This window comes from Theropithecus gelada, chromosome 14 (assembly GCF_003255815.1).
Source record: "Theropithecus gelada isolate Dixy chromosome 14, Tgel_1.0, whole genome shotgun sequence".
NCBI lineage: Eukaryota > Metazoa > Chordata > Mammalia > Primates > Cercopithecidae > Theropithecus > Theropithecus gelada.
This window is the reverse complement of record NC_037682.1, coordinates 111842914-111855119: the sequence shown is the minus strand read 5'-3', so window position 1 is coordinate 111855119 and position 12206 is coordinate 111842914. Positions and strand designations below refer to the sequence as shown.

The 12206-nt window shown below is 49.6% G+C and overlaps 1 protein-coding gene across 4 annotated transcripts in view; it reads right to left on the bottom strand.

Moving 5' to 3' along the window:
- Positions 1 to 12206, bottom strand: part of POU2F3 (POU class 2 homeobox 3) — an 82817-nt gene that overhangs the window by 6052 nt on the left and 64559 nt on the right. For all 4 annotated transcript variants that reach the window (XM_025357082.1, XM_025357085.1, XM_025357084.1 and 1 more), the window contains 5 exons: positions 10996 to 11078; positions 7935 to 8117; positions 7362 to 7503; positions 5515 to 5651; positions 3577 to 3738 (listed from right to left, as the gene is read on the bottom strand). In XM_025357082.1, coding sequence (XP_025212867.1) covers positions 3577 to 3738; positions 5515 to 5651; positions 7362 to 7503; positions 7935 to 8117; positions 10996 to 11078 — 707 coding nt within the window. The remainder of the gene's footprint in view (positions 1 to 3576; positions 3739 to 5514; positions 5652 to 7361; positions 7504 to 7934; positions 8118 to 10995; positions 11079 to 12206) is intronic.

Sequence of the window (12206 nt, the reverse complement as noted above, 5' to 3'; positions counted from 1 at the left end):
TTTCATCTGCTCTAAATAAAGTCCAATCTTGCAAGATTCCAAAGTTCCTATGACATGACCCAAGTTTCCTAACAAGGCCTACAATGCCCGACATAATCCAGCCCCTGCCTACCATTCCAACCTCCTCATTCACACCCGCATTGCCTGGTGTCCAGCCCATTCTGGCCTTCTATGCTTCTTTCCGCCTACCCCACCCCACCACCAACCTGAGAACCTTTGTACATGCTATTTCCTCTACCTAGAATATTCTTCCCTCCCCTCACTCCTCCCTGCCTCCCCAGCTCAGACACTTTCCCTGTTAATATCAATGGTGACATTCATTCTTCTGGTGTCAGTGTAAACATCATTCCTCAGAGAAGCTCCTGACACTCTGGACTAGGTTAGGCACCTCATATACCTGTACCTCTTCTCTTAAGCCTTCATCACAAATAGCATTTGTTTAGTATCTGTTTTTCTGCTACAGTGTGAGCAGGGATCACGTGTGCTGTTCACCACTGGAGCCCCAGTACCAAACATATAGTAGGTGCTCAGTGAATGCTTAAGGAAGAAATAATGAGTGAATATCATCTTGCCTCCGACTTAGCATGTTCAATGATCCCTTACAGAGTTTAGGGTACTTCAGCATCCATGGCCCATTATGATCCCACACTCATCAGCCCCTCTAATTTTAATCATGAACCCCTTGCTCTAGCCAGACTGAAATGCTTGCGATTTCCCAAATGCATCATGTTGTTTTATAATTCCATGCCTTCAGGCTGGGCGCGGTGGCTCACACCTGTAATCCTAGCACTTTGGGAAGCCAAGGTGGGCAGATCACTGAGGTCAGGAGTTTGAGACCAGCCTGGCCAACACAGTGAAACCCCGTCTCTACTAAACATACAAAATTAGCCAGGCTTGGTGCTGGGTGCATGTAATCCCAGCTACTCAGGAGGCTGAGGCAGGAGAATTACTTGAACCCAGGAGGTGGAGGTTGCAGTGTGCCTAGATCGCACCATTGCACTCCAGCCTGGGCAAAAAGAGCAAAACTCTATCTCAGAAAAATAAAAATAATAAAAATAAATAAAAAATAAAAAAATTCCATGCCTTCTCACAGGCTGTTCCTTCTGCCTTGTACACTACTCTTGCTAATTACTAATCTGTTCTCCAAACAAATGAGATATTCACCCTCCCGGGCCCCATTCTGATTTGGGCGTCTTTCCTCTTGGTTCCCAGGGCACTCCTATGGGGCTCATTCCTGCCCAACACTCCTCACATCTACTTGGTTGTAGTTTCTTGCCTTTTCTGGTCCCTCCTTTTCAGTTTCTTCCCTGATGCTCTTCCTTTGCCCATCTCGCAAAAGCTGGTGGCAAGGTCTTTGCTCTTTGCTTCCTCTACATAAACGCCATAGGTGAGTTCCTGCTCACCCAGGATTTCAACCACCACCTGCACACTTGTGACTCCCTAGTCCATGTCTCCATCCCAGCCTTCCAGTTTCACTTCCAGGCCCATAATCTCAAGTGCCCAAAGACATTCCCACATGGGTGTCCTGCAGCCTCGCTGTACATCATGATGACATGAGAACTGAAATCATCACTTCTTGCCACTCCCAAGCCATCTCCTCCTGGTTTGCTTGTTCCGTAAATGGCAATACCATCTACCCAGTCAGCCCAGCCTGAACGCCAAGAGTCATCGCAGAGGATCCCCTTTTCTTCTCCCTGCCCCCATCCAGCTTTCCATTCATTAACCAAGACCTTCTAATGATTTCTGGAATCCCTCCCACCCTCGTCTTTCCTCCCTCCTGGGGTTGCTTTGCCCTCAGTCTTTCTCTACTGGCTACCTGCAGTCCCATCCTAACTGGCCTCCCTGAAACCCATCTTGGGCCTCTCAAGCCATCCTTTATCCTGCAGTCAGAGTGATCATTCGAAAAAGAGAAACGATCATGCCAATATCCTGTGAAAATCCTTCAGTGATTCCCCCAAACCTTCAGTTCCTTAGCATTGTGGACAATCCCTGCACAGTCTGGCCCTTCTGATCTGTCCAGCCTCATCTTTCAACACTCGTCCTCATGGAACCACTTGCAGTTCTGTGAGCTTGCCACACTGTCCCTGCCCCTGGGAGAGCTCCACCCACATTTATTTGCCTCTCATTCCTCTTCGTCCTTTAGACTCAGCTCAGGTATTAATTATCTCCTTGGGGAAGCCTGTCCTAAACACCAGCTCCCAAGGCTGGTTAGCTGCCACTCCTAAGTTCTCCTGAAGAAATGATCATGCTGTTTTCCATTCGTTTATTTACCTGCTCCTCTGCTAGGCAGTGAGGTCCTCTGGGACAGGGAACAAACAATATTTATCTTTGTATCCCCAGCACTTGGCACAATATATAGAAGGTAGTCGGTAGCTGGTTGGTGAAAGAATCAACAATGGTGTAGTTTTGGGGAAACAGCTGTGTCCCTCCCTGACAAGGCTGCATTTCACCCATCTTACAGTGCTGAAAGACTGAAGGGCAGCATCGTTCTCCCCAACTCCCTTAACCTTCAACCATCATCATCCCCAGAGAAGAAGCTTCCCACCCCCACCCTCCAGGTACCATGCAGGTACCATTGCATGGAAAAGATATTTCCTGCCCCCTAAACTTCATAGTCTGCCTAGAACTTCAAGTTGTTCCCAGCCCTGGCTTCTCCCTTGAACTCCAGAGTCACAGATATAACTCCTTCATACTTACTCTCGGATGCCTTGTAGGTATGTCCAACTTAATATGACCAGCCCCAAATTCTTAGCTGTTTTCCTTGAACTTGCTCTTTCTGCAGTTTTCATCATCTCAAATAAATGGCAGTGCTTTCCAATGCACTGCTCAGGCCAAAACCCTTTTAATCATCTTTGCTTCCTTTCTTGTATTCCGTATCTGAGCACATCATGCTGCTCCACTGTCAAAGTCTAGCCAGAATGCAACTGCTTCTCCTCACCTGCATGGCCACCACCCTAGGCCAAGCCTCCATCACACAGCCTGACCACTGTCATTCTCCTAACTGGTCTCCGGCTTCCACACAGATGATTCCCCACATAGCAGCCCGTGTTAGCCAGCTCAGCCTTCTCTGGCTAGAGCTCTCCAATGGCTTCTCATTTTACCCAAACTGAAAGCCAGGGGCCTTTCAATGGCCTCCAAGACCTTGGGCGCTCTGCTTCTTGTTTCTTCTCTGACTTCCTCTCCTACTTTTGGTCCCCTTTCTCATTCTGTCCCCAGCCACACTGGTTGCCTTGCTGTTTCTTAAGCATACTGGATCTTTGCACTTGCTAGGCCCTCTGCCTAGAACATTCTTTCCCCCAGATATCCACATATTTAATTCCCTGACAACTCTAGGTCTCTGTTCACACACCCTTATCAGGGAGATCCTCTCTGACCTCCCTATTGAAAGAGCACCTCCCCGCTATCCCCTTCTATTCCCTTGCCCTTCTTTAGTGTTCTTTATACTATATTCTATACAGCATCTCTTTGCTTATTTATTTACTGGATGCTCCCCTTCTTCCCTGCAGCCACCACTTTCCCCTCCAAGCATCATGTCCCTCCAGTTCTTGGCAGACAGCTTGGTTCCTGGCCACTCACCAGCCGGGAATTGTAGACAGGTGGTTTGATGGGTGTGGCCACAGGGCAGTTGATTCGCTTCTCCTTTTGGCGTCGGTTGCAGAACCAGACTCTCACCACCTCCTTCTCCATGGACAACTGCTCTGCAATCATGGAGATCTCCTCCGAGCTGGGTTTTGGGTTCTATAGGGACCGAAAGGACAGAGTATGGTCAAGAAAAGGGAACCAGGGGTGGGGAACAGAGGTCCCAAAGAAACAGGATACAACTCTACATGGATCAAAAGCTTTAGAGTCAGACCTAGGATGAAATACTGGCTTTTTCACTTACTATATGTCCTTAGGAAACTTTCTTACCCTCTCTGAGCCTGTCTTATCATCTATGAAATGAGAATAATCATGCCCACCACATAGGATTATTGTGGGAATTAAATGAGAAAATGTGTGTAAACTGCCAAGCACAGGGCCTGACACAAAGTAGGGTTTCCATAGATGTAGGCTGTCTTTCCTTTGTTCATGAGTTCGGAGGAGAGGAGTCCATGCATGAGTTACGTGGGGCAGGCAGAGTCCCCAGAGCTGCTGCTCCCTTCTGTGTTCTTCCTTATAATCTGATAATCTGATGTCCTTCTCCCTGTCATTTCTTTTTTTTTGTTTTTTTTTGAGACGGAGTCTCGCTCTGTTGCCCAGGCTGGAGTGCAGTGGCACGATCTCTGCTCACTGCAACCTCCACCTCCCAGGTTCAAGCATTTCTCTCTGCTTCAGCCTCCCGAGTAGCTGGGATTACAGTCATGCGCCACCATGCCCAGCTAATTTTTGTATTTTAAGTAGAGATGGGGTTTCACCATGTTGGGCAGGCTGGTTTTGAATGCCTGACCTCAGGTGATCCACCTGCCTCGGCCTCCCAAAGTGCTGGGATTACAGGCATGAGTCACCGCCGCCTGGCCTGCCTTGTCATTTCTTCTTGTCCTCCTGCCTCAAAGCAGGAAATGAGAAAGCTAAAACACATGGACCCATCAGGACTGTGGCACAGGAATACATGCTACATGGGTGCCACTCCCTTGTTCTGGTCCCTCGCACCTGGTCTTTAGCCCTGGCCACTTTCCCCCACTCCTACACCCTCCCTTAACCTTGCCACTCTAGGAAGCCTAAAAAGAAGGAAAAGCCAGTTGTTGTCATTCGGCTAGCTGGATGTGGGCACCAAATCTTTGAGCCAAATATGTGAGGAATCTGCCGGAGGGACAGCAGTCCTGGAGGCCTGGGGCCTTTGGAGATGTGTGGTACCCATGGCGGCTCTGGAGGCTGGGATCTAAGGGAGCCTGGCTAGGTGCTGGTTAGGCCACATCTGTTTCTCAGCTTGCACAGGGCTCACAGCTTCCACTGGCTCAAAAATATGCTTTTGCTACAAGTTCCAAAAAATGTAGGTGTATAACATGATGACAAGTATTTAAATGTACACAGAAAAGAAGAGTAGAAGGAAATGAGGTCAGATGGCATTTGGTGATGAATATTCTTTTTCTTTCTACTTCCTTGTACTTTCCAAATTGCTTACAATAAGCATTTATTATATTTATAATTTGAAAAACATTAAATGTACTGCACAGAAAATAGAGAACTTATATACAGTCCCCTGACTTTACTCCCTTTACTTCAGCTGGATACAGAGATACACTGTGTTCTGGGACCCTATAGCCCGTTCTTTAAATCTCCCGGTGAGAAAAACAGAGTCCTAAATAGATGTCAGGGCAAGAAGGGTCAGTGGAGGAGGAGGTTCCTGGAACCTGAGATGGCGAGCAGCTTTGCACTCCAATACCTGGGGGCCTGGAGTGGGATAATGTGTTTTCTGATTGTGTCCCAGGGCAGGTCTGAGGTGCTGAGGGGCTGGTGCCAAGCGGCCTGTGCCGTGTCTGCTCCCCCTACCTGTATGAGGCAGCCCACCCATGCCCACCCGAGGGTGCTGCTCACATCTTGAAACCTCTTCTCCAGAGTCAGGCGGATGTTGGTCTCGATGCTGGTCCGTTTCTTTCTCTTCCTTCCAAATACTTCACTGAGGCTGGGGTAGGAGCTGGGCGTGCTCACTGAGGGGTCTGACGGAGAGGACTCTGGGGGGACACGAAGGAGCAGAGGAAGCTCAGAGAAGGGGATGAGTGGCTGGTGCCTTCATGGATTTGAGGTCCAACAACCCTTCCCGATGGGCTCTGCAGTGGCATTTTCAGGGGCAATCCCCTCCCCCAGCAGGGAGCCCAGAACAGACCAAGAATCCCACTTCCTTTCGTTGCGCAGGGCAAAGGCCCTCCGTGGCCCTCCATTGCCCCCCATGGCCTTCTGCGGCCCTCTGTGACCCTCCGTGGCCCTCTGAGGCCCCCACAGCAGTGTCTCCAGTGTTTGGGGTCACGGCTGAGGGATGCCCAGGCATCGGTGGCACATGTGGGTGTAAGTGGACACTGGCAGGACTCCTATGAGTAACACTGGTGAGGCTGCTGTTTACAGATATGCCTGGATGTGAATACTGAGCGAAATGTGAAATGGGATTTGGAGCCAAAAGCAATGGCACTTCGTGGCAGACTGTTGGTGTTGGAGGCATTTTCGTGCCAGTGCCAATGTTTGAGCTAAGGCTGTAGGGGCCATAGGAGGGATATCCCCGAGGAAGGATTCAGGCATCTGATGAGGACTAGAAATGGTCACAGGGCCCTTCTCCAGAGATTCGAAGACCTTCGGATCATTTCGCTCGTTTCAGTGCTTCCATAAAGGCTGTCTAAGGGGCAGCCTGTGGGGGGAACTTCCTGCCCCCTCCCATGCTTGTGTGTAGAGGCCCTTCCGTGGGAGTAACAGCCCTGGCTGGCTGCCCCACCCTTTCCTCCCTCTCCAGTGTAACCACCAATCCACGTGAATCTACTGAATAGAGCCCAGCCCTGGAGACTGGCTCATTCCCTCTCTCTGCCTAGGCTGGCGGTTCTCAACCGGGGGGGACTCCGCATCACCACCACTCCCCCTGGGACATTTGGCAATGTCTGGAGAGATTCTTGGCTGTTTCAACTGGGGGTGGATGCTACTGGCAACTAATGGGTAGGGACCAGGGATGCTCAAAACATCCTGCAATGCATAGGCCAGTCCCTGGCAACAAGAATGACCTGGCCCAGGATGTCCATAGTGCCAAGGTTGAGAAGCCCCATCTTATGCTAGTCCCTGCTGCCATACTCTTCCGCTCATTATTCCAAACGTGTGGTCCCTTGGCTTATACCCTTGATCTCCTGGAATGCCTCCCAGCCACCACCCCTCACTGAGTCCTCCCACAAACCCCACTCCTGCTGTCAGGCTTTCCTGACCAACCTGGGTTGCAGTAAGTCCCTGTCTGCTGAAAACCTACTCGAGAACTAGCCAGGGAAAGACCCTGTGTCATGCCTGTGGTCTCCACCTCCCAGTGAGACCCTAGAGGCTCCATTGCTGTTTCCCTGACCCAGACTTATTCCAGACAGCAATCTGCATAAGTGTGTCTGCTCTGCAGACCCAGACTTTGTCGCTGGCACGTTGTTCTAAGGTCTACGCTGGGTGGGATGGGGTAGGAATTGAATGGGAGCAAATCCTGATGGACACAGACCTAAATCCACATCCTTCTGAGGGCTTCTCAATAGTCAAGCTGACACTTTCATCTACACTTGCCTGTGCCCTGTGTCTTGTTGCTCCATCGGCTCCAGTCTCAGGAGAAGAAAGGGGTATTAGTATCAACTCCCAAAAGCCCCAACATGACAAGTCACTGGCCCTTCCCTGCAGAGCCCTCCAGGGCCCCTGGCATCCGTGTTTGTGAGGCCTACCTGCATCATTCAGCCACTTCTCCAGCAGGGGCTTGAGCTTGCACATGTTCTTGAAGCTCAGGTTGAGGGCCTCAAATCGCGAGATGGTGGTCTGGCTGAAGTCGTTGCCATACAGCTTTCCCATCGCCAGCCCCACATCTCCCTAAGCGTGGGGACCGAGGGGGAGGAACATGAGAGGCGGCCTCCTCCTCTTGTTTGCCCACATCCTGCATGGTCCTAGCATCGATCGCACAGCCAGCCTGAACCTTCGAGTGCTCACCCATGCTCAGCTGCTTTCCAAGTCTCCTCCCTCTAAGGTGAAGAATCGGTTTCTTTCTCTCCTTAGACTCTGAGTGGACCATGCCCATGTGCTCGGGAGAGCCAGCCCCTTTTCCACCTCTCATTCTCCTCCACCAGCAACGTCCTCAATTTCCCTACCAATGGCGACTGTGCCCTATTCTCAGAGAACTCAGGGACACGATGAGCTGGCCCCAAACACATAGAGCCTCTGGTCGCTCTTGAAACCTGCACTTGGGAAGCCCAGTCTCCAGCCGCTCAGCTCAATTTCTTCTATCTTTTCCCCTAAAACCAAACCTGTGTGAAGCCCAGCTTAATGCGCCTCTGCTTGAAGGTCTTGGCAAACTTCTCCAGTTCTTCAAGGTCACTGGGCTCATCGGCCCCTCCAGAACTGGGTAGATGCTTGGACACTGGGAGATGCTGGGATGCTTCCAGGTGGGGTTCTAAAGAGGATCCTGGCAGCCCAGGGCGCCCAACTGCCTGATAGGAAACACGCCAAGCAGATCCACCACAAAGATCAATAAATAACAATTTCTGATTTTTTTTTTTTTTTTTTTTTTTACTAATAGGCCCACTTAGAGGATGACAGATCCCTGGATACACCCTGGATACATTTGAGTCCTATTTTTTTCCAATGGCATGGAAGTAGAAATTGAAGTTTCTATGAATGTATAGCAAATAACTGGAATATCTGGGTAGAAACATCAGGAGTGCAGGATAGGGAGGTGGCCTGAGTTTAGCCTGTGACTCACTGTTTGAGTCTTAGCAGGTTACTTCCTCCTTTCAGTTTTCTACCATAAAAGGAGCTAGCAGGGTTGTTTACAAAGATTCCCAAAACAAATCACAGAACTGGACCAAGAAAAGGTTGCTTGCCTTTTTTTTTTTTTTTTTCCATAAAGCGAGTAACTGAGGTGTTGAACAGGCATTAACTGAAGATAACAGGGAATATCCAAGAACTCGTGGCCTTCATAGAACTTTCCTGAAATGTCAAACTCTTGTGCATCATTTTACTTTCTAAACCACCATTTTCTTTCATGAAAGTGTTTTGTTTTTAATCAAAGGTATTTTAATCAGTACCTTTATAAAATGCACCTTGATCTCATTTGGGATGTTAGGAGATATTCTTTCTTCTTTCTTCTTCTTTCTTCTTCTTTCTTCTTCTTTCTTCTTCTTTCTTCTTCCTTCTCCTTCTCCTTCTCCTTCTCCTTCTCCTTCTCCTTCTCCTTCTCCTTCTCCTTCTCCTTCTTCTTCTTTCTTCTTCTTCTTCTTCTTCTTCTTCTTCTTCTTTCTTCTTCTTTCTTCTTCTTCTTCTTCTTCTTCCTTTCTTCTTCTTTCTTCCTTCTTCCTTCTTCCTCCTCCTCCTTCTTCTTCTTCTTCTCCTCCTCCTCCTCCTCCTCGTCCTCCTCCTCCTTTTTTTTTTTTTTGAGACAGGATCTCACTCTGTCACCCAGGCTAGAATGTAGTGGCACAATCACTGTTCACTGCAGCCTCAACCTCCTGGGCTCAAGCCATTCTCCTGCCTCAGCCTCCCGAACAGCTGGGACTACAGGCATGTGCCACCCTGCCTGGCTAACTTTTGTTTTTGCAGAGACAGGGCTTCATCATGTTGCCCAAGCTGGTCGTGAACTCCTGGGCTCAAGCGATCTACCTGCCTTGGCCTTCCAAAGTGCTGGGACTACAAGCATGAGCCACTGTGCCCAGCCAGATATTCTTTCTTGAGCTTATTTTCATAGGAAAATGTACTCTTAAACCTAGAACCATGCTGTGCCTATTTGGGGTCAGGAATGAATCCAGTCTTAAAGACACCTATCATTCCACAAGGATAGAGTGAAATCTGGGCCTCGGGGTCCAGGCACTGTGTCCAGCTCAGAGGGCTAAATCCACCTCTTCTCTCCTTTTTGATTTAGTTTGTGTATACTAGGGTTAACATTATTTCTTCTCCTCTGGGATATTTGGGTTTACCATTCAGATAGCCATCCTTATCATGAAGAAGGTAAAAGGACCAGAGAGAAGTTTAGGAGTCTTTCTCCCAGTGAAGGATCTTTTAGTCTGAAACCATCATGAATTTGGTTCTTATTTTGCAGGGAAGGGATGTGTGAGGAGACTGTGGTATAGACCAGACCCTCAGGACAAAGCCCCAGTCCTCTTTGAACCTTCCTTTTTTTGTTCTTTCATTTGACAAAGACTTATGGGGCTCTCTGCTAGACCTTCTCCCTCCTCCTTTCATCTCCAATCTGCTGGCAACCTGCACTGATTCAACTTCCCAAAACATCTCCTCAATCATCCCCTCTTCTTATTGCCACAACTCTTAAGCCAATCCTTTATGACCCTCCCCTGGATGATCTTCATAATCTTCTGTGTGGTCTCTCTGCTACCAGTCTCTCCGTGCCAAAATATGATAAGATATGAGAGTTGATCTTGAATATTCTAAGATCTCTTCCAGCTGTGAACCCACGCCAGGAGGAGGTGGAAGAGCCGCTCGTGGTGCTGGTGTCCACATTTCAACCACTAGATGGCGAGCTTCCCCTCCAGGTACTTTTAGTGGCCTCAGCCCTCTCTGAAGGCAGGGCTCTTGGTGAGCCACCCGGCTCTTAACACAGAGATCTCTGCAGTCATTCCCAGCCATTCTGCCCAACCATCTGTGCAGAGCCATCTCATGCAGCTGTGCAGGTTATTAACTGTGCAGGGGCACCCAGATCAGGAGAAGAATGGCAGCTAAGAAACAGCTCATGCTGCTGTCGCCAATCTGTGCACCCTGGCATGAGACTGCAGCTGGCCAGAAGGAGAGATGCCTTTTTCCTAGTTGGAAAAAAGGTGCTGTGTGGAACCATGGCAGCTCTGCAAACAACCCCTCTCCCAGACCTCAGCCCACTGGCCTATATACGTGCCCACTGCAGGAGGCAATCTGGAACAGTGGCCCAGAGGTGAAAGGCACGGGCTTTGTGGTCTGGGACATCAGGTCTGTGGTATTTTAGTCTTCCCCTTGGCCCCTGAGAGTACCTAGGTAGAGTTCGTGGCCATCTTGGTGTGCCTGAGAAGTTAGCTGAGGCTGGCTCTCAGAGGAGCAATGCTGGGGCCTGTGCAGGGCTGGAGTTCGGTGCCTGGAGCATGAAGGAGGCTGGCCTGGGAGCTGGAATCTCTGGGTTCTAACTGTGGCCCCACCAGTGATACTTGGTAAATTGTCCCCTCCCTCCTTGCTGTAGCTTGGATTTCCCCTATGCCAACGGACAGTTCCCTGCTGGCCCCTCTCCCCAGAGGGATTAGTATCCTGTTAAAGGGGTAGGGGGGCAACTAGTGAGTTAAACTCAGTGAGAGCTGACACATTCCTAGAGGAAACAGGAAGAATGGAGTTGTTTACCTGGGATGCCAGTCCCGGCCCAGTCTGTGGGAGGAGGAGACTGCTTTGTTGCTGTGGAAAGGGGAGGAGATTTGGCTGCAGACCTGAGTGAAAGGGGAGGGACAAAGGAACAGACAAATAAAATCCAGGCTATTTGAAAGACATGTGCTACAAGTTTGGCACCATGATCACTGTCCCGACCCCCTGCCACCTGATCAGGTTCCTCCACCCACCTCAAGTCCCATGGAGAGGCCCTTCTAGCACTGCCAGGCATTGCCACATATAGGTGGAGGCAAATCAGATACAGGGATAAACAGACATGTAAACAGCAGTCCCCAAACCAGTCCTTCCACCTGCCCGCCTGTCTGGAGAGGTGCAGAGGCTAAGGAGGGTCAAGAGGATCTACTCTGGGATCTGATTACCAGAGCGGAAGAAACCCAGGAAGGGAAGGGATGCAGGGTGGCTGCTGAGAAGTCAAGCTGGGGCTGAGGATTTTGGCTTTCCCTGCAGGAGAAGCAGCTGGGATGGCTACAGAGGCCCAAGCAAATCTGTGAGGATGCCAGACCAAGCAGATACGACCATGCAGCTCTAAAGGGCAGTGGGCCTTAGCCAGAGGCATGTGGCTAACCAGGACGTTTTATACTTGGGAGGGAGGGCTGAGAAATGAGGGAAAGTCCAGGGCTGAGCCTCTGGCAACTCCCTTGGGCAGTATGTATTATACCTGCTTCTCCATCCTCCCCGGGAAAATTGCACATGAAGGGCTCTGCCTGGTTGGTGGCTCACTCTCCCAGCAGGAGTGGGGCCATCAAACCGCCAAAGCAGACAATGGGGTTGGTTACCCCAACTGCTTGTCACTCAACAGCGCCTTGGGGTGTCTGCGTTCCCTAGGTTATTCTGGGTCACAATGTACAGCATCTACTGATGTTGACCTTTATGCTTTTCAGTCTAAAAAGTCAGGGCTTCATTGTTCATTATTAAAATACGTGGGCAAGAAATCTCTTACAAGGAATCCTGAACTGGGAGTTGAGAGACTTGGGTACTAATGGCAATTCTGACATGGCAGTTGAAATGGATACAGCCTTTTCACATGCATTATTTCAAGTGACTCTCAATAATCTCATGAGGCAGAGCCTTGCTATTATCCCATTTTTACAGAAGAGGAAATGGAAGCTCAGAGAGGTTCGGTAAGTTTCCCAAAAACACACAGCGAGTAAGTGACTTTTTGAAAAACC